This window comes from Centruroides vittatus, unplaced genomic scaffold (genome assembly GCF_030686945.1).
Source record: "Centruroides vittatus isolate TY-2023 unplaced genomic scaffold, ASM3068694v2 contig_351, whole genome shotgun sequence".
In the NCBI taxonomy this organism is placed as follows: Eukaryota; Metazoa; Arthropoda; class Arachnida; order Scorpiones; family Buthidae; genus Centruroides; species Centruroides vittatus.
The window spans coordinates 1,654,391-1,681,550 of NW_027122174.1; the positions used below are offsets into that span (position 1 = coordinate 1,654,391).

The following is a 27,160-nucleotide window of genomic DNA, read 5'->3' on the forward strand; positions in this document are numbered from 1 at the left end:
AGGTGTTAGATATGTTAAGAAAAACCTAGAAAATTCCATCTGACCATTCAGTTGGTGAGGTACCAAATGTTCGGGGGTTTTATCTGCTCGCCATTAGTGGGCTTTTCTATAATGTAACTATTGGTTTTATATAATTGCCTTAGAATTATCTCAAGAACAAATCTTGACGATAAATTCTACATAAAATCTAAGATATTCTGAAAGGTTCGTAGTAATTTTTGAATTTTTGATCTAATTCCTGGATAAATTTAGAATTTTTCGTCTAAAAACTTCTGTTTTATGTACCTTAAATGCAGAGTTTTTAAATAAAAAGTTACTTTTTTAATTTACATAAATGTTTCCAACTACAGCCGCAAAAAATTAAAAATTACGCAAAGTTTCACATCTGTTTTAACTCAATGTCTTAATTACTCTCTCTGTTTTCTTTTACTTATTATAAAGATTTTCGCGATTTATATTTCACCCTCTAGCAATTTCCTAACCAAATTCTGCAATATAAAAATATAATTTAATTTTAGTAATGTTTTTATAACATTTATACCTTCCCTCTTGGACCGATAGGTCGAGGATTACCAGTGTCTTCTGCGGAACTTCAGGAACAGGACAGAAGAACGGTTTTATAATTTTCTTGCGCTGCTCTTGTTTGTGGCTTCTTCGTGATATTACGATATATCACAACATGGCCAAATATTTTTGGCAATTGCATTAGATGCAATTCTTGTGACAGAAGGTTAATTAATTCCATTTTTCATGGATTTATTTACTTTTGTTTAATAAATTTCTATGTTCTGTTCTTAAAAGTATGCTTTAACTAGCATTTTGAAATATATTTTACTTATATTGAGCATCTAAAATTGGAAGAATGAAATTGAAGATGGTCACTTGGAGCGAGTAAGTGTCGCGACTTTCAATCACATTTCCTTCCATTCTAAGAAAATATTTGAATTTTTAGATATAGGAGATATCGATAAAACCGTTAGAGTTTGCAATATCAATATTTTTCATATGAAAAATAAAACAAAAAAGAAAACAGAACGTTGCCAGGAACGGCGCCTTATCTCGAGCAAGGAGAAGAATTTATCTCTTTTTATCCCTCTGCCATTTATAAAAGTAAACGTTTTAATCTAATAAATGCATTGGGAAGTTTTCTTTCGAGTTATGAGATTTTCGAAAAATTGTTTGGACCAGAATCTTTTCAATTTGTCATTTGTTTTTAACATTCTCTCTGTTACTTTCTTTACTCTCGCTTCATGGCTTCTTCGCTTGTTAAATGCTTTATAAATTACATTTTTTTCATACTTTAATCGATATTTTTTAGATATAACATGTTTTTTTTAAAAAAATAAATGTTTTATTGCCCAAAACTGTATTTTTATTACAGAACTCTAAGTTCTCGCAGCTTCCTCTTAGTTCTCGCCTCGTATTTCTTGTAGAAAACCAAAAGTTCGCTTCAAAATATAAAATTTCAGCAATATAATTGTATTTTATTTAATTAAATATTAAAACATTTTAAAGACAAAAACATTAATTATTTTTTCAGTTTTAAACGAATAAAATCAAAAATAATCCGTTATATCTCGGGGTGTTTAGCAGTGAAGCACGCTTTACGACGATAAATATTTCATCTTAATATTTATAAATTATTTAATTGCTAAATTAAGAATTGAACGTTTAAAATGTATTATTTTGAACAATTTTTCTTCGTTTATATGAACAATTTTTTATTTATACCGGCGTGTAAGGTTGTTACGTTGTTCTCGATTGGTGAGCTTCAGGCGAGAATATCGAAAACTGCAACACTTCGGAAACCGTATAATCGACCCTAATTGTGTTTAAGGGTGCGAGAAGAGGCAGCTGTGACCAAATAGAATCAACATATTAAGCATTCGATAGACAGTCCACTGACATGCAACTGACCACTTAGCAAAGTGCTCTGAAGGCCTTCGTGCTGCAGTTAATGATTGCACTATACTTAATTACACAAGAGAGCCGAAACCGAAAATTTCTGTTCAGAATGCGTGCTATGCGTGAATATTTTTCCTAAATTCTAATGATGATAATTCCTTAAACTACGGAAAGAAATCAATGGTCTCAAATGGGAATCTCTCCTCTTTGCGCCTCCTTCGGGAGAAGATTCTCGATACTTTTCGCCAAAAGGACTTGGATTTAAATGCGGCATTTAACTTAAATAATGTAATTTTAAAACCTAAATTCGGGTGTTGGAAGATGTTGCACATAATCTTCGTTTTTTCCCTCCCTTTGTAAAATTCGTGATGCTGCCAAAGTGGTATATAATTATAACGTCGTTTACTCTTTAACTCCAATGATAATTACATTTTCTGTTACTCGGGGGCGGATATCCGTCACTCGAGACACGTGACCCACGTGTGGCATTGATTAATCCTGCGTGAGCGTTAGAGTTAATGGAAGAGGCAGATGTAGTGAATCTTATGCGTGATCCGGATTAATCCGTATAATCTAACAATGAGATACAACGTGATTAGAATTTTTAACCGGCGTAAAAGATATTCAAAATAATTATATTAAACGTTAATTATTTTAGACTATAATTAGTTATTATTAAGTTTAAGAAATTTTAACAAGTTTTTATTTTTTACGGCGGGTTTTAAATTATTTCGTGAACACAAAACGGTGTTTCTTTAAGGAATTAAAACGTGTTAAAAATTTATAAAATTCAAAAAATTTCGACTTTTATATTTTAATTTTATAAAAATTATTATTTTTAGACCAAAACTAGCTAAAAATTTACATTAATAGCACTTCAAATCATATGAGTAAGATTTGAAGCGTGTTTGATTTGAGAATGTGAAGCTCATTTGGATCAAGTTATCCTAATTTTTTTTTTATTTTATTATTCTTTTTGACATCAGAAAAGCGTAGAAATCTGTTAATACCTTCTTAAAGCTATAAAGAATGCATAGCTGCTTTTTTGAGGCTCTATAAGGCGTTGAAAGGCCAAACATATAAATATATTAAACTCTAAATTTGGGATAAATTCATAATTTTTACCATAATTTTTGTTCTAATTTGGACTTAAATTCGTATCTTGGGCCTTTTTCTCGCTCTCTAATTTGGAAAGAAATTCTTATTTTGAGCTTCATAATTTCAAACTAAATTTGTAATGTTGGCTTCTATTTTTTGATCTATGAATTTAGGCCAAAATACTGTATAAATTTCATAAATTTTAGTGTCGATAAACTTATATAATGGTAAATTTGAGGAAAATTGAGCTCTTTCCTCTGGATAACTGACACTTTAGCGTGGAATTTCAGTTCAGAGGAGTGATTAAAAGAGTCTTCTCGTTGAAGAGGTGAAGTAGCCAAATTTCCACTTTCGGAACCATCCGAAAAGGAAATGGAAATTTAAAAGCATTCTCGCAACTTTAAATTTTATTTTAAATCACTGTTTCTATGCAATTTCTTTCTTCTTAATATGAAAATTTTAATTCAAAGTTGCCATTCTTACAAACATTATCGTGTTACAAAGTTAGAATAATTAATGAAGAGCTGCAGGCATTGTATGAAAATCAGTAATGCTTTGTTTGATTATTAAAATAATTGTTTAAATAAACCTTTCTAAAGTTGTTTAATTGCAAACAAAATTAAATTTAACTCGATTCTATCGAAAGTTTTCTACATTTAGTTCAAATTCGAGTGTTTATATATATCTTTAATGAGAATCTCTAGTGTGTGGAATCGAAAGTAAAGTACATTCTTATGAAAGTTTCTATACTTCATCGAAGTTTAATGGTGAAAACCATTGTTTAGAGTGTTAAATATAAATTAATAAGAGTCCTTCTCGGTTTTCTCTAACTCTAAAGACTGTATAAAATGTTTTCGCCATCAACCACTAGCCTAAACACAGATTAATAGGGGGTCTTTCTTGGTTTTCTGTAACTCTAAAGGCTGTATAAAGTGTTTTCTTCATTCTGGAGAGTGTGAAACAAAGACTGATGGGGATATTTCTCGGTTTTCTATAACTCTAAAGTGTTTTCATCAGCATCCAAAGCGTTAAACACAAACTAATAGGGACCCGTCTAGGTTAAAATCGATCAAACTCATTAGCAAGTGGATAATAATAGCAAGTTAGTCGCATCAATCACGAGTTAAAGTTTGTTAACGCTAATTTTGTACAACCTAATTGATATTTAGGTAATTATACGCATGAATTTTTACTTAAAATTTGGCTAAGAAAATGATAAATTTGACTAAAATTAGAGGGATTTTTCAAAGATTAAAGCATCTTCGTCCTCTCGTGAATTTACTTCAATTACATTAATCTTGTAAGAATCTGGAACAATAACATTAATAATTTATCTTATAACAAGTACAAAAGACAATTTGACTTGAAGGGATTTAATGTGTTGTTGGAATTCTTCAAAATATTTGCGTAAGTTTAAAATTTCCTTTGGGCTAAGTTTCAAAAATTGAAATTTAATTATTGAATAACACTTTGCTGCTATCAATGCATTCTTCGTAAACACTTTGGAAGTGATTTAATTTGTTTCTTTAACATAAAGATGTTAAATTTAAATATAAATTTCCATTGCCGTCCGTCTGTCTGTCCTTCCTTAATCTCGAGAATAGTGAGAAACAGGTGAAAGTCGAGACCGAATATAAAAAGCTTAGGAACAGGAAGCCCGATAAACTATACATAAACCTCTGGCATACACCGGAAGTTACGTTATTTCAATTTAAAAATTCTCCCCCGAAAGTTGTTAGATAGATGATCGGCACGACTCTATTATTAAAGGAAAAGTATGATGTACAGGGGCAAGCCACTACTAATTTGGTGGAAAGCATATACTTTAAATTAAATAAATTAAAAATATGATTAAAAATTGTAGCCCGGCATTGTGACCGTGTCACAATAATTAATTTAATTAAATTAATTTTTTAAGTTATTTTTTCCTATATAAATCTAGAAGTTATATGTATCAATATATATTTAAGAAAAATCCCGGAACGAGTTAAGATCTTTTATTTTTCAATTAAAAACTTGCTCTATTTGTTGCAAAATTTGTGTGGAATTTTGTATTATTAATGAAATTTTAGCCTTATTACGTAAGAGTGTATAAAAATATTAAATAGTAAGTTTTATAGTAATTCTGTGTTTCGACACACGAACGTTCTTTTTATTATTATTTTAATTCACTAAGTAAGCTCGAAAATCGTCTATTTTTTATTATGAGAAACATTCTTACGTTTTTTTTTCAGAAATTTAGTATTTATAAGCGTGTTTTCCAGCGGAACACATTTTCCCCCTATTATGTTAAAGTAAATTACGTTTTGGTTTGTATTTTGCTAGGGTTGACTGATTATATAGGAGCAGGAGCACATTTCTGTATCACATTCGAATGTGTTTTTTACCATATAAGAATAGAAACACTCTATTTTTCCATTTAATACATTATAACTAGGAAGAGTGAAACATTTCACACATTGTGTTGACTTTAGGAAGTAAGAAACACTCTTTTTCCTTATTTAAATGTGTAATATTGATAGTACGGAACAGAAACAAGTTTTTAACACAATATTATTGTCATATCTCTGTGTAGAAACATATTAATAGAGAAGAGGAACACATTTAACACTAACGTCTTATCACAGAAGGATACAGAAAGAGCATACTTAATAGAAGAATCTTCAGAAACACCTCGCTTAGAGAACATTAATTACGTTCAGAACTTTGAATTTAAGCCATCAAAGAAAGAAAGATGATAAATTCCTAAGAATTAACATCAGCAACGTCTTATTTTTCGAAATAATTAATTATAAAAGTAGATATCGGCTTATTAATCTCCAACATGTTTAACCAGGTTGTGACAAATAATAAGGATAATTATACGTTTTGTTTATAGTTTTACATCAAAATGAATTTAGTGAGGAAGGATGCTCTGTGTGACTAAACCATCACTCATCGTACAGAGGAGTGATGGAAAGATAAGTTTTCTCTGCAGAGAATGATGAAATTAACTCTAAACTTCGTTTAGATACATTAAAACACGTCAAATTTTTAGTTTAATTTAGTTTCTGTAAGCTAATTAATTAAAGAGTTTGGATAAACTGCTATATATAATTAGAATCCGGTGATCTAGTTTGGACCGCGTTAATTAAGTTTAGTGCAATGGTAGTTAAATAAACATAATATTACTAAATTCAACGGTTTCTGGATAAATCTGGAATAAATTTAAGCCCAGAAAACGTATTTTATATTAAAATATAAGGGAAGAAAGTCACAAAATAAAGAATGCGATGTGTTTAGAATGAAAAATTTGACTTGCTTCAGCGATTTTTTGAATTTATTCAGTTTTTTTGTTTTAAAATTGCATAGAAAATGCTGTAGTTTTTCATTTTTGTATCTGGACTAGAATTCGGTTTACTGTGCAAAATAACAAAGAAGGATGAATAAGGATCCTTTGTATAATGTATGATTAGGTTGAGATTTATGATGATGAGATGTTGGATTTTTAAAAGGTTTTCATGTTTTTATAAGAATATCTTCCTGCGATAAAGAGGATCATATGGATGAAGACTCCAGGATTTTATTTTGGGTTTTAATTATATAAAATTCCAAAAAATTTCTGTCGTCCTGTGACATTCCTTGAAAAGTTAAAGATTTTATTCAGGTATTCAATAAAACCCTCTAATCTTGCGACCTATGTTCCATTTTCAGGTCATAGGTTCGAGCCAAGATTACGAGATTTCAGGTCATTAATTAATCACGATTTTATCGAAGCATTTTCTTGCTACAATAGAAAAGACCATCGTCTAATACAGAAAGTGATGTGTAGCTGATCACTGACTTACGACCTTACAAGTTAGCCCCCTGATCTATGACCTCTTCGTGTTTTCTTAGAAGTTTCTTTTTGCTGATCTCCATGCTTGGTCGCGCAGCCACCAGAAACAACGTGATTAATAGGCTTTAGAGAAAGAACAGCTTTCTGGTTTTAGCTATAAATCCATCTGTCGAAGATTAATGATGGTGACACTGGTGCAGAGAGCTACCCTGCAGCCTTCAGTTCCTCACTAATAACATATGCTAATCTCTGTATGTTGGCTCCAATCGCTAAGACCAATTGAATAACTGCAAACGGAACGCGCAAGTACAGTACATTACGTAATTTTTGTGCTGCACAGGAAACATCGTGGATCATATCAAACTCGAACTCGGATCTCTCGATCTCGGAAGTGTGGCAAATTGTATTATTATAGGCTCAATGGACTCCGTCTGCTGCAAGCGGCATTAATGAAGGCTTTAAGAATCGGGAGTACGTTGCAAACTGCATTAATAAGAGCTCTGTAAGCATGGGTCTATTGCACGTTGCATTAATATGGACTCTGAAGAGTCGGATGGATGAAAAATTGCAGGAATATTGCTGTAGAAGACCCGAGATTGAGGAAAATTACATTCTCATTGGTATTTGCATTATATATATTTACTTTCCTGACGTAATTAATTCATTAAATTTTCTTAGCCAAGATTACAACATTGTGTGAATAACAACGTTAATCTTGGGACATTTGAGTCAAAGTCATGTGGAACAACGAATACATCGATTTAAAAAGGCGAAATTATGGGTAAAATGCATTAAATTTAGCAAAATTTTGGGCGGCGGATGCATCAAATTTACATATTGCGGCAACAAAAGGCGTATGACTTTATTTACGACGACGCAAATGGTAAGAGAAGAAGGAAGAAGAAAGGTCATTATTTATTAAGCATTTCGGGTCTATTAGTGATGTGTGAAGGAGAGAGATTTTAGCGAATTTTTCTCTCGTTCTCTTCGTGTCTAATTTAATGAAGTAGCGATAAAAATAAAATCACGTTCACACTCTCTCTAACCCTGCAAGACAGCTTTCATTATCAAAAATTTCTCGGTGACCTATAAAATGACAGGAAATTCACTTGGAAGCATCTTTCTAGCCAGAAAAATCGTCTTCACTTTCTAAAACCCAACTAAAATTACTTTTTGAAACAAAAAATCTTTAAAAATTGGAAAATATTTCTGAAATTTCTCGAGTTTTCCGACCAATTCGTGCTAATTGCTTTTCTTTTTTCGGATTTTTTAAATAAAATTACACATTTTCCCAACGTTTATATTGATAAAATCAGGTGTAAGCCATAAAAAACCAACACGGCATCTGTTACATCCCAATGAATCTTTATCTAATGCGCGCTTCCAGGCGAGTGACGTTAATTTTGGCAACAAGAATTCATCAACGGCATCGATTGTTGAGTTGGAAGTAATTGTTTTCGACCATTCTTCCGCCATGCTAGCGAATTACAAAGAATTTCCACGCTCGTTGCTTTCTTCATCTGGCAAAACGAATAAACAAGCCGCAATTGGAGTTGCAGATAAATATGGTGATTTGATTAAAGAGAAGCAAATTATTTCTCGATAACATCCGAGATAACTACTTTATCAATCATGTAAATGCAAATTTTACACGCGAAAATATGTTAAAATCGAATTTTAAACGTTCTTAAACTAGAATTTGATCGATATCTCGTCGGAAATTATGCGAAAGATGACCCTTTTTTCGGCAGTTTATCGACGACAAATTCCGATTGTACTAAATGCCGCGGTCTTCAACACGTGGTCGATGGAAAGACAATATTATACCGTGTTTTACCGTAAAACGGAAGCAATAAATGGAGCTTAGAGCATCTTCTAGCATCAAGATGCCGGAGATTTCATCAACCTCTTAGGATCCGCGGAAGAGATGTCGAATGGATATTGATGAAAATTTAATAGAGGAAAATCGAACGAACCGTAGCAACAGTTACCGTGGAAACGGGCCAATAAAATTTAATTAACTCCTAGATGACCAATCGAGAATATTAAAGATGGGCGGAGTTTAATCGATTCGTATCGGTCGGGGAACGAACGGGGAGGGTGGATATTCTACCGGTGTTTACTGGAAAATTCGGCGCGTGTAGTGACAGATAAATGGTTTAGGTAGTGAGAAATATCGAAGTGGAAGACGTGCTCCCAGATGTGTATTTACCATTTGCTGTTTATCATCATTTACACCATAATATATCTTGAATGGCTGCTATCCGTTGTAAGATACTCGCGGGGAGTAAATAAATTCTTTTATAGGTGAGCAATTGGCGTCGATATCAATTCGTAGGCCTTTCGCCGGCCTCGATAAACGATAGGATTTTCGACTGACCTCGGAGGATGGTCGATAAAAATTGTGTTGCTAAATTGTTTCTGCCTATCAAAAAGCTCTTCCGCTGGAAATCAATAATCGTCTGGAATAATACTCGATAGCGCCATTCACGTGGCAACTCGAATCGCTCATTCATTATTTATTAACTGTCGACAAAACTTATCTTTTTACAGTAAATTGTAACGACTCGAAGCCATTTCTTTTCCCCTTTGTTGACGATGAACTACACCAGCAGTTATGGTTACGGCCTTTTCGTTTTTCTTTCCTTTTCTTTTGCTACTGTTTTAGTTAATTCTTGACGATATTTTGCCCATTATGACAGGTGATTTTCATATATATTTTTTTATTTCATAAATGAAGATTATTGATGAACTCTTTTATACTCGTTAACAATGTGCTGAATGTTCCATTATTATATGTGAGTCTTCTAGTAATTGCGTGTTAATGATTAATGGCAGTTTTATACATTCTATTAATTATATGACTATTAATTCCAACAATTATGTACCGGCAATTCTAATATTTATGTGTTGATCGTTTCTATCATCTACTGAATATTCTAGTAATTATTATGAAAATGGGATAAATTCCAGCATTTATGTGACTATTCTATGTTTATGTGGCAAATAATTTATAATTATATGAAGAACATTTCTTGGATCGACTGACAACTATTTCATTGGTTATGTACTGACAATTTTATTTATTATTCACCAGTATCTGGTGAATATTCTGGTAAATAGATAATGATTATTTCAACAATTAGTTAATTGGCTATTCTACGATTATGTGGCCAGAATTTCGTGATTTTATGGTGAATATTCTAGTTGTAATGTAATGAATGTGTAGTGAACCATTCCATTATTATGTGAGGAATGTCTCTTAGTTATCTGGTGAATATTAAGTGATTACGTAGCAAATATTCTTCGACTATGTGTAAAACGTTTTATGATTATCTAGCGAATATTCGCGAATATGTGACGATTACACGATGACTTGTACAGTAATTATTTAGTGTTTATTCTATAGTTATACGCGGATTACACGTATCATGCGAATATATGGGGAATATTCTTGCAAATTACAAGATAATTATTACAGTCTTGTTGTAGATATTCTAAACTCGCAGTCGATTATTCTAGAGATTGTGTGAGTAAACATAATCATTAGAATATCTGACACTGTGAGGGACAATCTAAGCAATGATTATTCATTTCCGAGAAAGTTTGAGACTTTATAAGCCGATTTAGCTTTCGGAAACATTAGAAAAATATTTTTTTCTTCGGAGTTTAATAGAAGAATAGAGAAAATTCCGACTTCTCTTCAGGTAAATTAATTGCAGCAGCAGTCGGATTGGAGATGCTAGTTTCCCAAAATGAACAGAACAATCAATTTCTAGACAGAAGGAAGCGTAAAGCCTTCCGTCTTTCTAGAAATTAATTGTTTATACCTCTCTTCCACTTCCGATTTAATTGGAATCTTCTAAATTACAGACATCTACAATCGCTTAATGTAAATTTTCTACCCCTACATCTCTTGCATCCCCCTTCTGGCTCGTATCCGTCGTTGAAGTTGGAACCGCAAAGCCACTCCTGCCTTGAGGGATGATAAATCTTCATCGTGTATAAATCGTGAATATTTTGATAAATGCTATTTTATCACGAGAAAGGAGGGAGAATTTAGATGTAATTTGTATTTTGAATTCCTCTTTACATACCTCAGTTCCTATTGTTAACTCTTATCCATTGTAAGTATCCGGTACTAGAAAGTTAGAACAACCTACACAAAAGTATGTGCAAATGCTGTTGTAAACGGTGAAAAAATAGCATTTACGCCATTTTCTCAGAATATAAAACATTATATTATTGTTTTAAACACAAAATTTTCAAAGTTTTAAGGGAATCGAATGTAATTTATTAACATTTTGCATCCTAAACGTCACATTTCGATATTTATAGATGACTGTTACATATATAAATTCACTGTAAATACATACAATTTAGTGTTCGAAAATCACGTAGTAGTTCTCCCCATATTTTTGGATAATTAAAGAACATTTTTTTTTTTTTTACTTTTGAGGAATATCTAATGTGAATTCTCCTAAAAATGAAGATGAATCTTACGGTGATCGCATTTACTAATTGGAAAACCGTATTATATACAGAATTATATATAAATACGCAAGATAGTAGTGTGTATTACATAAAAGAATCGTCTAGTTGTCCACGTGAGCGCATAAGTTAGGTGTTTTTTAAGTCCCAAGGCAATGTTATCATCTGCGATTACCATTTGTACCAATTATTTACGTTGATACGACATTATAAACGTAAACTTTCATCACCTCTTCCTTCATAAAATTGATAAACAAGATAACAAATGGCGTATCGTTTAGTTAAAATTCACATAATTTACAGTAATTACAAATTTTATCTACTTAAATATCACTGATAGTTAACAATATATCGTAGTTCGAGAAGAGTAAAACGAGCAGAAAATATCACCTGCAACATTCAAAACGTCATCGGAATTAATTAAGATAATAATAATCGAATAATGCATTAAGTTAAGAGTATCATCTGTATCAAAAATATCATTAATATATATCAGTAGAGCACTTCCTCTAGTTAATTCTCCATTGGATCAGCTGTAATGGATTGTCTTATTAACTTTAATTACAGACATTTTTCTTTATTGCCAACGAAAAAGTTTATTAACTTGATGGCTTCTGCCGCTTCTCTTAAGAGGAAAGTCAATTAAAAATCAAATTAATTTATCCCTAGCTCTTTTTAGTTGAGTTTTTTCTGTTCCTTTTAATAAATATTGCGCCTGTACGGGGTGGAGAGAGTCACGCGACGAGTACAGTCGATGCGATTTTTGAGGAATGTAATCATTAATTTGAACGTAATTGATGGAGTCTTTGTTTATGAAAGGAAATGATAATCGCCTTGTTGTAGGAACCATCGTTAGATAATTATTAAAAAAGGGAAAAAAAAGAAATGACGGTTGGTTTCTGCTAATAGCACTGCATTGTGTAATTGGCGTGAGGTGAGTAGCATTTTAAGTGTTTATTCCGTACGCAAAATTTATTTATTATTATTTTTTAAGGAAAGTAAATAAACAATTAATCGGCTTATTTTGGGGTGTTTTCCCCCTCTCAAAAATCTGCTTGAAGAAGAAGAGGAAGAATTGACTTCACAAAAGTAGAAACATACAATTTTGCTTTTCTTTTATCTTCCTGTTTCTTCTCTCCTCTCCTTCGCTTTCATTTTCTTTAAATCTTCCCCCTTCTCCTCTACCATTTTTCACACTTTTTCCTCTCTTTTTCTTCAAATCTTCTTCTTCTTCTCCTCCTCCTCTTCCTTTCCATTCTCCCCTTCATTCCTCTCTTTCTCTTCAAATCTTCTTTTCTTTTTTTACCATTTTTTTCTTCGTCTTCTACTTCTTCTTCTTCATCTCCGCTTTCTTTCTCTTTAAATCTTTCTTTTTCATTTTTTCTCCTCTCTCTTGGTTCTCTTCTCCTGTTTTTCTCTTCTTTTCTTCCATCTTCTCTTTTCCTTCTTTCACCTAATAGCTGCGTCGAATTTGAAGTAGCCAATAACCATATCGGCAATAACCTACTGACCATATTACTCTCTCCTATAATTTAGGAAACAAACTTATATTCTTACTAAAAGAAGATTGAGAATACTAAGAATTTCCCAATATAAACAAGAACTGCTAGAAACTGCAAATAAGCAATTAAAATTTTAAAAGTCACTTAATAATCACTGCTCAATTATCTTTTAGGATATCAGTGGTAAATTTAATGATTAACTTTTGATACTATTCACTAATATCTTAAAAAACATCGGGCGGCATCTTCAAAAAATGATTATTGATACACAGATATGAGCAAAGATAGTGAAGACATTAGGAGTATCATTAAATGTAAGTTAATAGTTGTTTCTGAAAATGATTACAGCATTTTACAAGTACCAATTATCATAATATAGTAGCATCTTAGAAAGCAGCAATAACTATTATCGTCAAGAATCGATCTTTTACACATTTTAAAACATATATAAGATAATTTTACACAAAAATAAAGATAAAAATCCCTTATAAGTACTAAATAATTCTAAATTTAAGTTAATTATATCGACTTTAAGACAAAAAACTCCTCTTTTTTTAAGTAACAAACGATTTAAAATTCCTCATCTATCGATCCTCACCAATACTTAAAAACATATTATAAATATAAAGAAAAAAAATACGCATAACGTTAGAAATGTTCATATTTTAAGCTGGTGTGAGATCCAAAATATTAGATTTCATCTGCAGAGGCATGTTTTTTGGGGGTCGTTTCCCAGCAGAATCAATATTATTGCCATCCATTTACTGTTATCATTGAACTCAGCGAAAGTATAGTAATAAGTATCGAAGGCAAATGTTGTCTTCCCACCTTGGTTGTTATCATTATCGATCGATATTCGATGATGCTATTGCCCTCTTCTGTTTGAAGGATCTCGTTTTGTGTCTGTTGGTACCACGTCAGAACAGAAACAAGATCAGAAATCGTCTGCTTCTTTCACATTTTTTTTCAATTATAAGAGTTCGAATTATTTCTTATGGTATTTTTTCAGGTTCCTTCCTGCCATTTTCTCTGTTGAATCTACCGCAAGCAACTTCTTTTTTCTAACTTAAATTCCTCGTAATGATCAATAGCAATGTCTGCATTTTAGTTCATTCTCACTAATTAGTGGCACAAATGATGGTTAGATTAAATTTACTAATAAACTATACAAGCAGCTTCGATGCCCTAACCGCCAGAGGCCTCAATATTCCAACTGCCAGAAGCTGCGATAGCCCAACTAGCAGCAGCTATACATTTAACATATGTACAACGTTTTCTGTATAAAAAATTGAAAGTTTCTGTATTATAGAAAAGAGAACAGATGTTCTGTTTAGAGAAGTAAAGAAAACGTAAATATTTCAAAGAAAATTTACTTCAGAAATATTATTTTAAACGGATCTACGTATATCTGTCAGCAGCCGAGAACGGATACGAGAAAATTTCAATTTTCTTTGTCTTTTCGGGAATTTCGACAGTTCTCCACTCGCTTAACTCTGGTGTTTTATAAGCACTTGCTTTCTCTCTATGATTCTTAAACAAGATAAAGGTTTAGAATCGCAAATTTTGGGCTCAACTTGATGCAAATCATGTATTATTCATGACAGACGGGCATATGAATAAATTCAGCAAGCTCCATTTCACAAAACACCAACTCTTAGTTTACAAACTCCGAATTAATTGCTGTTTTCTACTATTTTTCTGCGGATATATTCTTCCACTGTATACGAATACGTGTTAATTTTCTATAATGAAATTTTTGCATTTTTAAAGTGTTTATTAGCCCTTTATCAATAGAACTATGCTATTAGTCAGCATACATCATTCGAAAATGGCGGTGCTAGCGCAATTACTGATACCTGCGATAACGCATTGACTGATAGTTGTGATAGGCAAACTGCTGATACGATAACGATGGTAATAATCAGTAGCAGCTATGTTACTGATTAATAGTCCGGATATCGTAACTGATTCTAGTAGCCGCGCCATCTTACTGTATCGCTATTGGACAGTACGGTCAATCTTCTATGCAAGACTACTGTAATTTTCGCTCATTCTTTCTATAGTAGCTGGTTAAAATCTTTAAAAATTGGTAAATTATAATTATTTTAAACTATTTTTAGTAAAATAAAGTATTTTTCTCGTTAAATTCTAGTTTAAATATGGCAAAAAACTCGATAATTAATTACCACTTACCGTACTTACCTGTGTGTTATCTGTATCTATTTTTCGTTCGTTCTTCCTCTGTGTATAAGATAAATAAAAAATATATAAAAATTTACATTATTATAAAGTGGAAATGTATTTCATTTTATAACAAAGTTTTAAAAATATTTGAGCTTATCTTTAATTAAAATGATAACATTTATGTGCTAAGTAATAATCGCTTTATGAATTTGCATATCTGATAAAATGCAATTTTCACATCAAACTAGAATTTATCCATGAACAAGAATAAAAGAGGGGAGAGAGAGGAAAAAAGAGGAATTTAACATGCTTAAACGTTCACATAATTCAGTTAATTTGATATCCGATAATTTCGAACTAAACTGCTGTTTTTGCAGCTTAAGTAATAGGATTAATGTGAAAGTAGTATTATCAGAGGGAGTTGAGTACACCTCTAACTTTCCACGAATAAATTACGGAAAAATAAAAAAAATTATCTTTTTACTAATTAAAATATTTAAATTATTTTCTTCTATCCAGCTTTAATAAATAGGTGTCGTTTGGAAGCAATTAATAAGGATCAGATCTCGCTTAGATTATCTGCATTTTGGGAACAGGTTGTGCAATATATTTAATTTTTTTCCTTTTCTTTCGAAAATTGCTGCTTAGTTCATTTAATATATCAAAATATAATTTTTAGCTAGAAAAATAGGAAAAAATCGATCCTTAATCCTGGGTTTAAGTAATCCCAGCAATCTGGTTCTGTCGAAAGTCTTCAAACCTTTGCTTTCATTTGTAAGAATGACTCTTATACACAAGTTTATGATTATCTACAATCGAAAAACCAAGTATATACAATTTATAAGTAGAAAAATAAGAAATAAAGTCCCTAAAACCGATCCTAAATCCTGATTTTACGTAATCGAAGCAATCTGGCTCCCTCGAATGTCTTATAACGCGTACAAGGAGTTCTCAGATGGCTTCCTGTAAATAACCAGTGTCTAATCCAATAAAATATAATTTTATAGTTTAAACAAAACGTAATAGATAGTCCTTGAAGCCGATCCCAAATCTTGGTTGTACAGTACATATTCGTCGAAGTTTGGCCATTTCGAAACGTGTTCTGCTTTATAAACTTGTAGACACTGATTTCCTAATTGTAAACATAAAATTAGTTAGAACTACAACCCGAGCATTCAGCACAATCAGAAGATAAATATCCATGGATTAAGCGTGCTTAATTTATAATTATAAACGATACTTTGTTTACTATGCTATACAAACTTCTGCATTGCATTGTGTTTATGAGAACTCAAATGTTTGTTTTCGGTTGGATTATTAGAAACTTTAATTGTTAATGACTTGTTGTGTTACTGTTGTGTACAATAAGACACAAATTCTAGTTTTATATTTAACAAAAATCGAAAATAGTTGATTTATCAATAAGAGTAGTTATACAATTCTTTCTTATGTACTGTATGTAAGAAAAATACCGCACGACAGATCTAATCCTAGTCTAAGCAGTGTCTAGGACATTTAAATAGGTTTAAGACACTAGTTTGAGATACTCAGATCGGCGTCTTGAAGCCCTTACACACTGGTATAAAGGCTCCGAGACATTATCAGATTGTTTTATTGTAAACAACTAAAAAATCATCGCGTAGGAGTCCTTAAACATTACAAAGTTTAAAGCTGATACGATTTAACAAAAATGGCGCAATTATTGAGACCTAAACCAATGAATATTTACTTTTTGAGTGTGCTAAATGCTCGAGGATAGTTGTAATTAATCTTTTGCCTCGTAAATTAGTTATTTTAAAGCATCAACTACGTACAGTATTGAATATCTTTCCAAAATTCAGTATGGATAGACGAGACCGGAGTAAAATAATTACGTTCTTTATTGAACATCCAACGAGAATGGCACTCTGCAGAAAAGGGAAAGCAATACACCATTCAGTTGATGGCGCTTTCTCATTTTTCAGTTTCTGTCCATCATTCTTCTTACGTCCCTCCCCCGTTTCTGAGTTATTAAACGTCTCTTACGAACTCGACAACTTTTCCGCTTTGGTTCCTCCCGTATCGGGAAGAAAGCAAAACGTCATCCTCCCCCCTTCTTCCCTTTCTGTAATGATGCCATTAAAGCTGTAATGACGTAATACGATGTCTTCTCGAAAATAAACAACGTCTCCAAATCCCCATCGGGGTCGCCACTATCGATCGGTCGACGTCGCTAAAACTGAGCATGCGTCTCGTCATTCATTACGTGATTCATCCGTTTGCCTGTCCGTACGCAAAAATTAACTAAAAATTTAAAAATACGCCCGCCATTTGTGTTGCAAATGCAATTTTCTAATGCACCATTTTGACTTTTTTTTTGAGGATTTTTTTCATTGGGGAGTATAATTTTTGAAAGAGAATGTTAGCAATCGATTCCGGGTTTTGTCCTCTAACCAAAAATTGCGGCTTTTCTACTGACAAGATGTTTCATCGCCATCTCGAGATGAGAGATTCATTTCGTTACCCAAACAGACACGATGGCGGATGGATTCAAATATACGCCATGCTGTATGTCTGTACGAACTGCTGTTATTTTTAAATGTAAAATACAGAAATTTTTGTTGGTATTTTCCGGTGGTTCTTCTATAGAAAAACATCTTTTCCTTCGAATTTCAAAGAGAAAAATTGAAAAAAGCACGGGATTTATCTAAGAATGCGCACGAAAGATATCATATCCTTTGTAGAGAGGTTTACAAATTTTATATGTTAAAAAAATTTTATAAAAAAATATATTTTTGCTTTCAGCTACGAAAGTTTTAATTAATTTCTTTCGGTATCTACGAGAAATGTTCCTAATTATCCGGGAAGTTTAAGAAATTTTTCGTAATAATATCGAGAAATTTCTCCTAATTAGGCGAAGAGTGTGATTCTCTGAATTATTTTTTAGCTTTTGGTGTAAGAAGTTTTTAAAAATTATTCAGGAGCGAAAAGAGTAAATATCTGCTTCATTATTAATGAAATTTCCAAAATTTCCCCTAAACTATCCGGCAAATAAAGAACATTTAAAATATCCCTAAATCATCTCTCCAGGGAATAAAATTTCTCCTAATTATCTAAATTATCCTTGATCATTTTTAAAATTGATAAGCGAGTGAATTTACCTCCCAAATAACACCCAACACTTTTTAATTACTTAAGTAATATCTAACATTTTTCTACATTGTTGACAAACTTGCAAATTTTCCTTTAATTACTCAGATAATTAAAGAAAATTTCCCTAATTAGCAAAAAATTCTGGAATTTCCCTAAATTGACAGCGAGCGAACGAAAAGTTTCTCTTATTTACCCGAAAAATACCTAAAATTTTCTTGGATGTTTGAATAAGTGAATGGATTTTTCCTTAATTATTGTAATAAGAGAAATTAATCCCTAAGTTTTCCTTAATTATCTAAAAATTTCTCTATGTTGGTAAACGAGAGAATAAATGCTATTTTAAATATAATATATATATATTGAATAATCAAGAATATTTCATCTCTAAATTCCCCAAATTCGTTTCAAAAAGAACGAAATTTCTCTTAATTATCTTATTAATCCCCAAAATTTCCTTTCATTTTTGAACGGACGAACAAATATTCCTTTAATTAACGTAAAATTAAAGGAAAATTCTCCCTAAATTTCTTGAAATCATCGCGCAAGGGGAAAAATTTCTCCTGGACAGCCGAATACAATTTAAACCGTATAATTTGGGGAGAAAACGCTAAATATTTTTACTGTGACAGAGAATGAATAGAATTTTATTTAATTATCCAATAAATTCTTTTTAAAGCAGATATTAGTGAATTGAGAGACGAATAAGCATAATTAAACTGGATTTTTTAAAAATTTCTTTCCAGTGGGATCTGGTGTGTGATAAAGCCTGGTTGCCAGTTCTAGCTTTGTCCCTCTTCCAATTCGGAGAGTTCATAGGTCAAGGACTCTACCTGATTTTCATGCAGAGGTAAGGGCCTTCTACTCACTGGAAGGCGCGACCGTTACGGAATTTATAGTAGTAGCGTGGTATTTTATCTGCCAGAAAATTAAATGTCGACGGAGCAATCGATGTCACCTCTCCAGCCTGGAGCAACGAGAGGAATGGTATATACACAACTACCGACAACGGAACCGGAAGTAGTGGAGAGATTTACGCGCTGTTAAAATCGTTAATTATACCACCAACGGCCACCATATTTATTTATTTATTTATTTCTTAGGTACGGCAGACGTCCGTCTTTCTTCCTCTTTCTTACTGTTCAGTGCCTTGTTGGAGTCGTAAGCGCATTCTCGCCAGACTTTGTGTCCTTTGTGCTCTTTCGACTTCTGATGGGCGTCACTGTGCCTGCTGTCAGCGCCACTCCTGCTGCTCTCGGTAACTCTCATTTTTTTTTTTTTTTTTTAAGAATTCTCTACATAAGCTTGAAAAATGTGATTTTAACACTCTGAAAGTCGCAAAAAACACTGTATAACTCACAAAAAAACGTAAATGACACGTTGTTTCTCCACTATTGTTATTATTTTTATTGTTATACATGTATACATGACTCTGGAAAATCTCTTTTTAATTTTTTGGTGTAAAAGTTCTCTTTAATTGACATTAAATACGTTAAATTTTTTTCGAATTATCAAAAAATAAATACTTTGTTTTGCTGTTTAAAAAATTTCTAAAGTTTTCCTAAATATCTTCGGAAAACGTTTCTTCATTTTCCAAAGATATTTAAGAAATTTTATTTGATTGTTAAATAATACTCAAAACATCCCTAAATTGTCGCCAGAGATAACAAATTTTCCCTTCATTATAACCGATTATCCACCAAATTGACGAGCGATTGTAAATTTTTTTTCTAATTATCCGAATAATTCCCAAAATTTCCCTAAATTGCTGAACTGTAAACAAATTTTCCTTTAATTATTCAGAGAATAGGAAAATATAAGAGTAAAGTCCTTTATCTAATTTCGGGAAATTCTCCCGAATCATCTCGGAAGATTATTATTTTCTTCCTGTGTTTAATTATTAAACACAAATATGCCAAATGGACTGTAGCGTACGAAATTATTTCTGTTTATTTCTCGTATTTTTCACTTAATATCGATATTTTCTAGTGCAACTTACAAATGATACGTCAAATTTTTCCGTATATTAACTTATTAAATATGCAATTTCTAGTCGCTTGTATGTTCTTTCTTGCGAATTATACTTGATGATCTTCCAGTTTCCATTTTTTGAAGCACTTTCCTATGAGTTCCGATTAATAATTAACTGAAAAATTGTTTTAGGATATTAAAAATATATAAATAAAGCAATTATATTCTAAGTCTAGAGAATTTAAATAATAATTTATAAATTTTATCTTTTTAAATGTCATAATTATCCTTAAAAATATTACATCTATCCCGAAGATCAAAACCTTGCATTTAATTATTGAATAAATTTTCATCAATTGTTCACCGAATTTATAAAAATCTACGTTAAATCTTTAGGTTATATGTAAAATATGCAAAAAATGCTATTATCTTTCTTAAGAATTACTGAAAGCCTCCAAATTCAAGAGTATACAAATTTACTACAGCGTTGTAAATCTACCGTGTAAAAATCCCATATTTTGCTTCTAGCTTCATCCTACTCCCAATTTGGGGAGTTTAAAGGTCAAAGACTTTATCTGCATCGAGATAAGTAGAGTCTTTTGGACTTAATTTAAGCCAAATTTTACATTTTACTCTCCTTTTCTTGGCTAAAATCAACTTTATTCTCTATAAAAAATCTACTCTTTCCACTTAGGGAAGAGAGAAGAGGAAGGAATTCCAGGGATGGAAGAAGAAACGGGGGATTAGTACTTAGACAAGAAACTTTTGTGACGTCATAAATGAACAAAGAAAAAGTTTTTAATAGGCGGAGTAGAGTCGATCTCACAAAAGTGTCAGTTTCATAGCTGTCATAAAGTAGGACCATCCCGACTGAAGGTAGTAAAACATGCAGTTTGTGTGCAAAAAATCAGCCGGAGGTAGAAACTGCAGCTATCTCTTTTATAAAGACATTCCTTCGTATGAGCAAAGATGGCTATAAATTCCCCCTCCTTTTTAGATAGACGAAGATACAGTATAAATTTCCATCGATTTTTTAATATTCAGTTTAAGCAGAAAACAAAAAAAGAATAGCTTGCAGCTGGAAGATGCTAACCTCTTCTACATCCGGTTATCATCTATAATAAGAAGGCAAAAAGGATGTAGAAACATCTTGTATTCTATTGAAAATGGAGGAATCCGGAGAATTGTAGCTAAAGATCGGATAGAGCTCGATTTTTCAATTATTTTGTCGAGTATCGAAAGAACTATACTCTTCCAGTCCAAAGAGGGGGATTTTACTCGTTTTATTAGCCTTGGGAAGATGTATCAGAAGTGGTATAGTGCTTTCTCTTCTCTTATTCACGATATCTTCTGTAGAAAGCAGAAAAAAGACGTAGAAAGCGGAAAGAAATGTATCCATATAAATGCCTACCTTTTACAAATTTACTCATTTCCTTGCATTTTATCTGTGATTTGTTTAAGAAGTGCAAAATTTTATTTACTTAGTCATATCCGGAGTCTCTTCCAAGTATACTAAATTAACGAATATTTAACTTATATAACCTATATAACCAGGAGAAAAGCCAGAATTAGTCTGTTTCTAGTTTCAAGAAAATTGTCTACACCGAGCATCCGGATTGGTTGTTTCCAAGAAAATTAATTGCATCAAGCATCGGGATTGCTTATTTCTAGATTCATGTTATTTGCATTAAGTTTCGCGAATGGTTGTTTCTATATGTAAAAAGTTTATATGCGACTGGTAAGATTGGTTTGTTCTTGCTGTGAAAACTATTTGCATCAGGTGTCGAGGCTAGTTACTTGAAAATCCGAAATAGCAATTGCATCAGATTCCATGACTAGTTGCTTGCTTCAAGTTCCAAGAAAACTAGTTGCATCAAGTGTCAAGATTAGTTCCTTGAAGTTCAGAAGATTTCAAGTCTTAAAATTAGTTGGATCGACTTTCAAGACCAAGTGTATCGAGCTTTCGAGACTAGTTGCATCTGGATCGAAGAAGTTACGTGTAATTTCGAGAATTTCCACCAAAGCATTTGCATAAAGTTGTTGCCGAGAATTCTTAAAACCATGGGAGAAGCAGATTTTCCAATCAAAGCAATGACAAGATTGAAAGTGACCTCGCTCCGGGTCATAAAAGTGACGAAATTTATGTTAAAACGGTGACGTCGACAATAGCCAAAGGTTTTACGATTATCGAGCGGACAGTAAACCAATTTTAAATTTAGATTTGGGCCAATATTTAGTATAATAGACCTATATAATTTATAATGGAACCAGTTTTATATCTCAATCCAACTTTAGTTAAAAGAAAAACACTTTCGAATAGTGTATAACCCCGGGAGGTAGAATCAATCTTCGACTTTGATTGTCTTTCTTTCGGTTGGTTGCATCACGAAACGACCTTTAGCTACCTTAATGGGCTAGTCTAGTAGCAGAAATGAGAAAATTTGCTTTTTATCAGTTCTGAAAACACTGTTTATTCTCTCTCTTTCTATCTCCCTTGCTAGAAAACACAACAGATCTTCACTCAGTACTTACTTTGATGATAGAAAAAACTGTTTTCTAACGAAGCTTATTTCTGTTTGTAGCCCAAGAGTTGGTAGGAGCGGGTCTAAGATTGCAAGCTTGGCTATTGAGCTGTTTTTCTAGAACTTTAGGGATGCTTCTGTTGAGTGGAGTGGTTTATCTCATACGTGATTGGGCCCATCTCTCCTTGGCCAACACACTGCCCTTCATCGCCTTCTTCTTATATTGGTGGTAAGTTTACTTAATCTATCGCCTTTTAACTTAGTGTAACTCGATACTCGTGTAGTGCTGATAATTCTTTACCTCTATAATTAGCTCTTTTTTGTGTGTTATCCCGCGTACAGTTGTTTAAAACACTGAATAATTTAATATTGGATCCCCTTGAATTTCGACCTTTTATTAATTTTACAAATTTATCTTATTATATGATCAAACCTCTGAACTACGGCCACTGACGTGAACGTAGGAATTGGCCGTTGTTTTAAGGTTATTTTCAAAATTTTTGTTCAAAAAAAGTCCCTGAAAAACGGCCGCTGTTTACGGGTGGTCGTTATTGCAGGTTAAACTATAAATAACTGCTCTTATTTATTCGGAAAATAAATAAATTTACTCGCGTAATTGCTCAGATTATTACAAAAGATCATAAATGTTACAATATTGATGATATTTTTATTCATTGTCACGAAATAATTCACCGAAACATTGTTTTATAAATATTGTATGACGTAATAATATTACACTTCAATTTCATATTTAACGTCTATTTTAGGAAATAGATATCATTCTTGTATTCTTACGTAATAATAATAACCATCAATTTATACAGTAACGTAATAATATTTTTACAAATGTGACGTAATAGTAACCTATATGATATTACGTCACAGTTAATCAATTTCATGCCGAATATCTATTTCAAGAAACGAATACGATCTTTATATTGTTACGTAACTATTATCGCATAATAATTATTATTACTCTTACATAAATTTCCATTGTTGAGTAATAATTAATATTTAAAAATATTAAAAAAAACTAAATTTATTTTTAAAAATTCGGTAAGCATAATAATTTTACAATATATTTTATTTTATTTTTCGAGTTCGGTTTTTTAAATCTTTATAAAAGGTATTTTATTGAATTGACCCGATCAAAATCTCGATAGTTTCTGTTAAAAAACACCAATCGAGCTTAACATTTTAAAGAAATAGTTTATTGAAAATGCTTATCTTGTGGTTTGCTCTACAATCTCAAATCGATAATCAATGTCAAAGTTGCCTATCGAATTTAGATTTATAGATTTTTTACTCTATAAAGATCCATAGAAGCTTTCAAACTGAGTTAAATTGCCATATTGAATCCGTATGAACTAGTCGCTTTCGTGTACAATAAATTGAAGGAAACTACGAACAGGACTTATATATTGAATTCAATTTTGATCGATACCTCAACAATTTTAAACAGAATTTTTGTGGTTTGAAGAAATCATAATGTGTACGTGAATACTTTTAAATCTTGCCCAACTTAAAGCAGACAAATTTAATTGAGTAATTTGTACACTTTTCTACCCGTTACTCCACAGTAACGTGTTTAAATCGTTTCCCTCACACAAATGTTTATTTTTATTAATATCTTTTTCTAAATAATAAGGGAAATGACAATAGAAAAAATAAGTTTTGTGAATTAAATCCTTCTTCACCTATTAAAAATCACGTTTGTAACTTAAAACCATCAAATCGTAAACCTTTAATTAGTAACTTAAGCAAGAAGAAAATCTTGAACTCGGTTTAAATTCTGATCCCTCGAAAGAAGTTTTAAGCTTGTCACTTAATGATTGATGGCATCCCTTAATACCACTTCTACTGTATTTTCAGTCTAGACTTCTAAAGGATAAAATAAATGGAAACTTTCCAAAAGTTTAAAATAATAAAATAGCAAAAATAAGTAAAATATTAATGATAAATTAGTATAACTATCGGAGAAGAACGTGAAAAAATTCAAAAACAAAAACAAAACGAAATGGAGGAGCTGCGCGCTCTTCTCGCATTCTTCATGGTAAAGCTGCTAGTATCATCGTTTGAAGAATTTTTAATTAAGATATGGAGTCAGTTAACTAGAATATTTTCTTTACTAATGTTGGAAAGACTACACGTCATCGCAATGACAAATAGTATAGGCTTGTTTCTAAATCAGTTTTAAATAGGTATATCTCTTTAACTGATTTTGGGATTCTTCTGTATGTATCAAAATGTAATATTTTCAATGCTAATTTGAGTTGCCTGTTGTTTAACTGTTTGTTTCTACATTAATTCACAGTCCGGAGCCTGTAACGAAACTTCTGTTGAAATTATTCGTGGTTCTTCTTTAAAACTTTTGTGTAAAAAAACCTGTTAAATTCGACCGCTAAACCACACATTTATCTAAAAGTTATATTTTTCTACTCAGAATACATTCTTACTTTTAAAAAAATCCTTAATTTTGCAATTTATTCGCACGATCCCTACAGGGTAGAAATTCTTAAAAGCACGTTTCTGACTCCCTCTTTTTTTTAAAAAAAAAGTTTATATTTATTTATAAAATTTATAAAAATTAATTTTTGAAACCTTTCGCAATAATTCAGCAGTTGGTTAGGATTCTTCCAGAGTCACCGCAATGGCTACTAAACGAAGGAAGATTCGAAGAATTAGGTAGATTGTATAGAACAATTGCTCACACCAACGGTGCTAACCTCTCTCCTGACTACATTATCAATCTGAAGGTAAGTCCCCGCTTACAATCAATACAGGATGGCCTAATTATCAGTTAACAATGTTTTTTCGTTTGTCATTATACGTAAATGCGCGCCAAAGTGTGTCGAGCGAGAAGGATGTCGTCTCGAAGAAGAACTTTTTCAAGATTCATAAGTTTTTGCAATGGTTAGCTGATTTTGGGCTACCCTATATATACAGTATATTGTCTACATGGAAATGCCATCAACAGGAACTGATGCCACCGCAGTCCGTAGGTTGCAATTGATAGTATTTTCATGTGGTCCTGAAAGAATGGATAGGGTGTCTAAAATTTTCATAAAAATTTAATCAGAAAATTTCAAGAATTTATGAATTTAGCACGAAATTCTCGCTTTAAGTCGCTGTTTTTTTCCTGTATTACAGAGGAGATTTCGAGTGGAAAGGGCACTCCAAGATGAGAAAAGCTCCGATGATAGTTATTCCTTAGCTGACTTGTTCAGAACACCAAATTTATGCCGTAAAACCTTGATCGTTTCCTTTGTACGGTGAGTTCAGACGGTGGTGTTTTTTTATTAATTATTTTCCTAATGGACAGTTTGGCAATCTGGTTTTTTTCCAGGGTGACTAACACGGCAGTGTGCGTTGGACTGACGTATTACTCTGTCGAAATAGAAGGTGATCTGTACCTGAACTTTTTCCTAGCGGTTGTTGCCGATCTGATGGGTTTGGTGGTTGCTCTTATCATGTTAAAGAGGTATGGAAGGCGTTGTTCGGTGTTTTTATGCTCCGCTGTTGGTGGAATGCTGTCATTGATTATATCAACGGGCAGATGCAGTTAAGTGTATTTTTACAGTTTCTAGCTTAATTCGATTAGCCGCTATGTTGGAAAACAGTAAATTATTAAGAAAATATTTAGATATTTTTTATAATAAGATGCGATATTTATAGTTTGTACAATGGAATAAATCGGATCAACACGTTCTAAGGTTTAATTTTAATTAGTTGGTGATAATTAATTATGCTTTTAAAGAATATTTCGCACTTAATTATAATTTAATTTTCCACTATCTAAGTTTATTTTTCAAAAGTTTCTATTTCTTTTTTTACTCGAATCTACGGGGAATTAAACTTTCAAATCCAAGAATAATTTAAAGAATTTTTGTAAACAAATTGATAACGACAGTCGAGCGCATTACCTGTTGTCTCCATCAATTTTTGTACAGGAACCGTTAAGAAACAAAGTTAACACGTGGAATTTTCTACCCTGGCGTAATTTAACAAATAATCAATTTTGACAGGTAAGAAGACATCGCAAGTATTGTTTGTGGTGGCCAAAACTACGGTGTCGTCATCGTGTATCATCCTGCCACTATGGAGCTCTGAATTACTTCCGACGGTGGTGAGGGATGTGGGACAAAACATGCTAGAAGTTCTTTGCTGCTTGTCTCCAGTCATCATACCTTTGCTCATTTATCAGGTATCTCTCCTCCTTCTACTCTCTAGTAATGTTTATTCCCATAGCGCTTAATGCGAAAAGATACGATAATTAGCAACATCACATCCGGAAGCGTAGCTCCTAAATTATAAATAAAGGAAGGGAATGTTTGCCGCCAGGCAGAATTAATCGAGTGTAATTCCTAGGGTTGACTGCTAGTAATCAGGTACAGAGAAACTACTGCTCTCGCTGCATCGGAAGGCGCTAGTAATCCAACACCTCTCTTAATTCTTCTGGTCGAAACGCTCTCTGCTCTCCTTGCTCCCGTAATTAATGTGACGAAGTCGAAATACTTCGATGCTGGGATTTAAAAGGGCTT

At 32.2% G+C, this 27,160-nt stretch overlaps 1 protein-coding gene across 1 annotated transcript in view; it reads left to right on the plus strand.

Annotated features, from left to right (window-relative positions):
* The window catches only part of LOC136974595 (beta-alanine transporter-like), a 72,020-nt gene that overhangs the window by 37,376 nt on the left and 7,484 nt on the right, over positions 1-27,160 (plus strand). Inside the window, exons 2-8 of the mRNA XM_067269525.1 lie at positions 18,873-18,976; positions 19,230-19,384; positions 22,680-22,848; positions 25,249-25,375; positions 25,770-25,891; positions 25,966-26,180; positions 26,645-26,823. Of these exons, the coding sequence (XP_067125626.1) occupies positions 18,873-18,976; positions 19,230-19,384; positions 22,680-22,848; positions 25,249-25,375; positions 25,770-25,891; positions 25,966-26,180; positions 26,645-26,823 (1,071 nt within the window). The remainder of the gene's footprint in view (positions 1-18,872; positions 18,977-19,229; positions 19,385-22,679; positions 22,849-25,248; positions 25,376-25,769; positions 25,892-25,965; positions 26,181-26,644; positions 26,824-27,160) is intronic.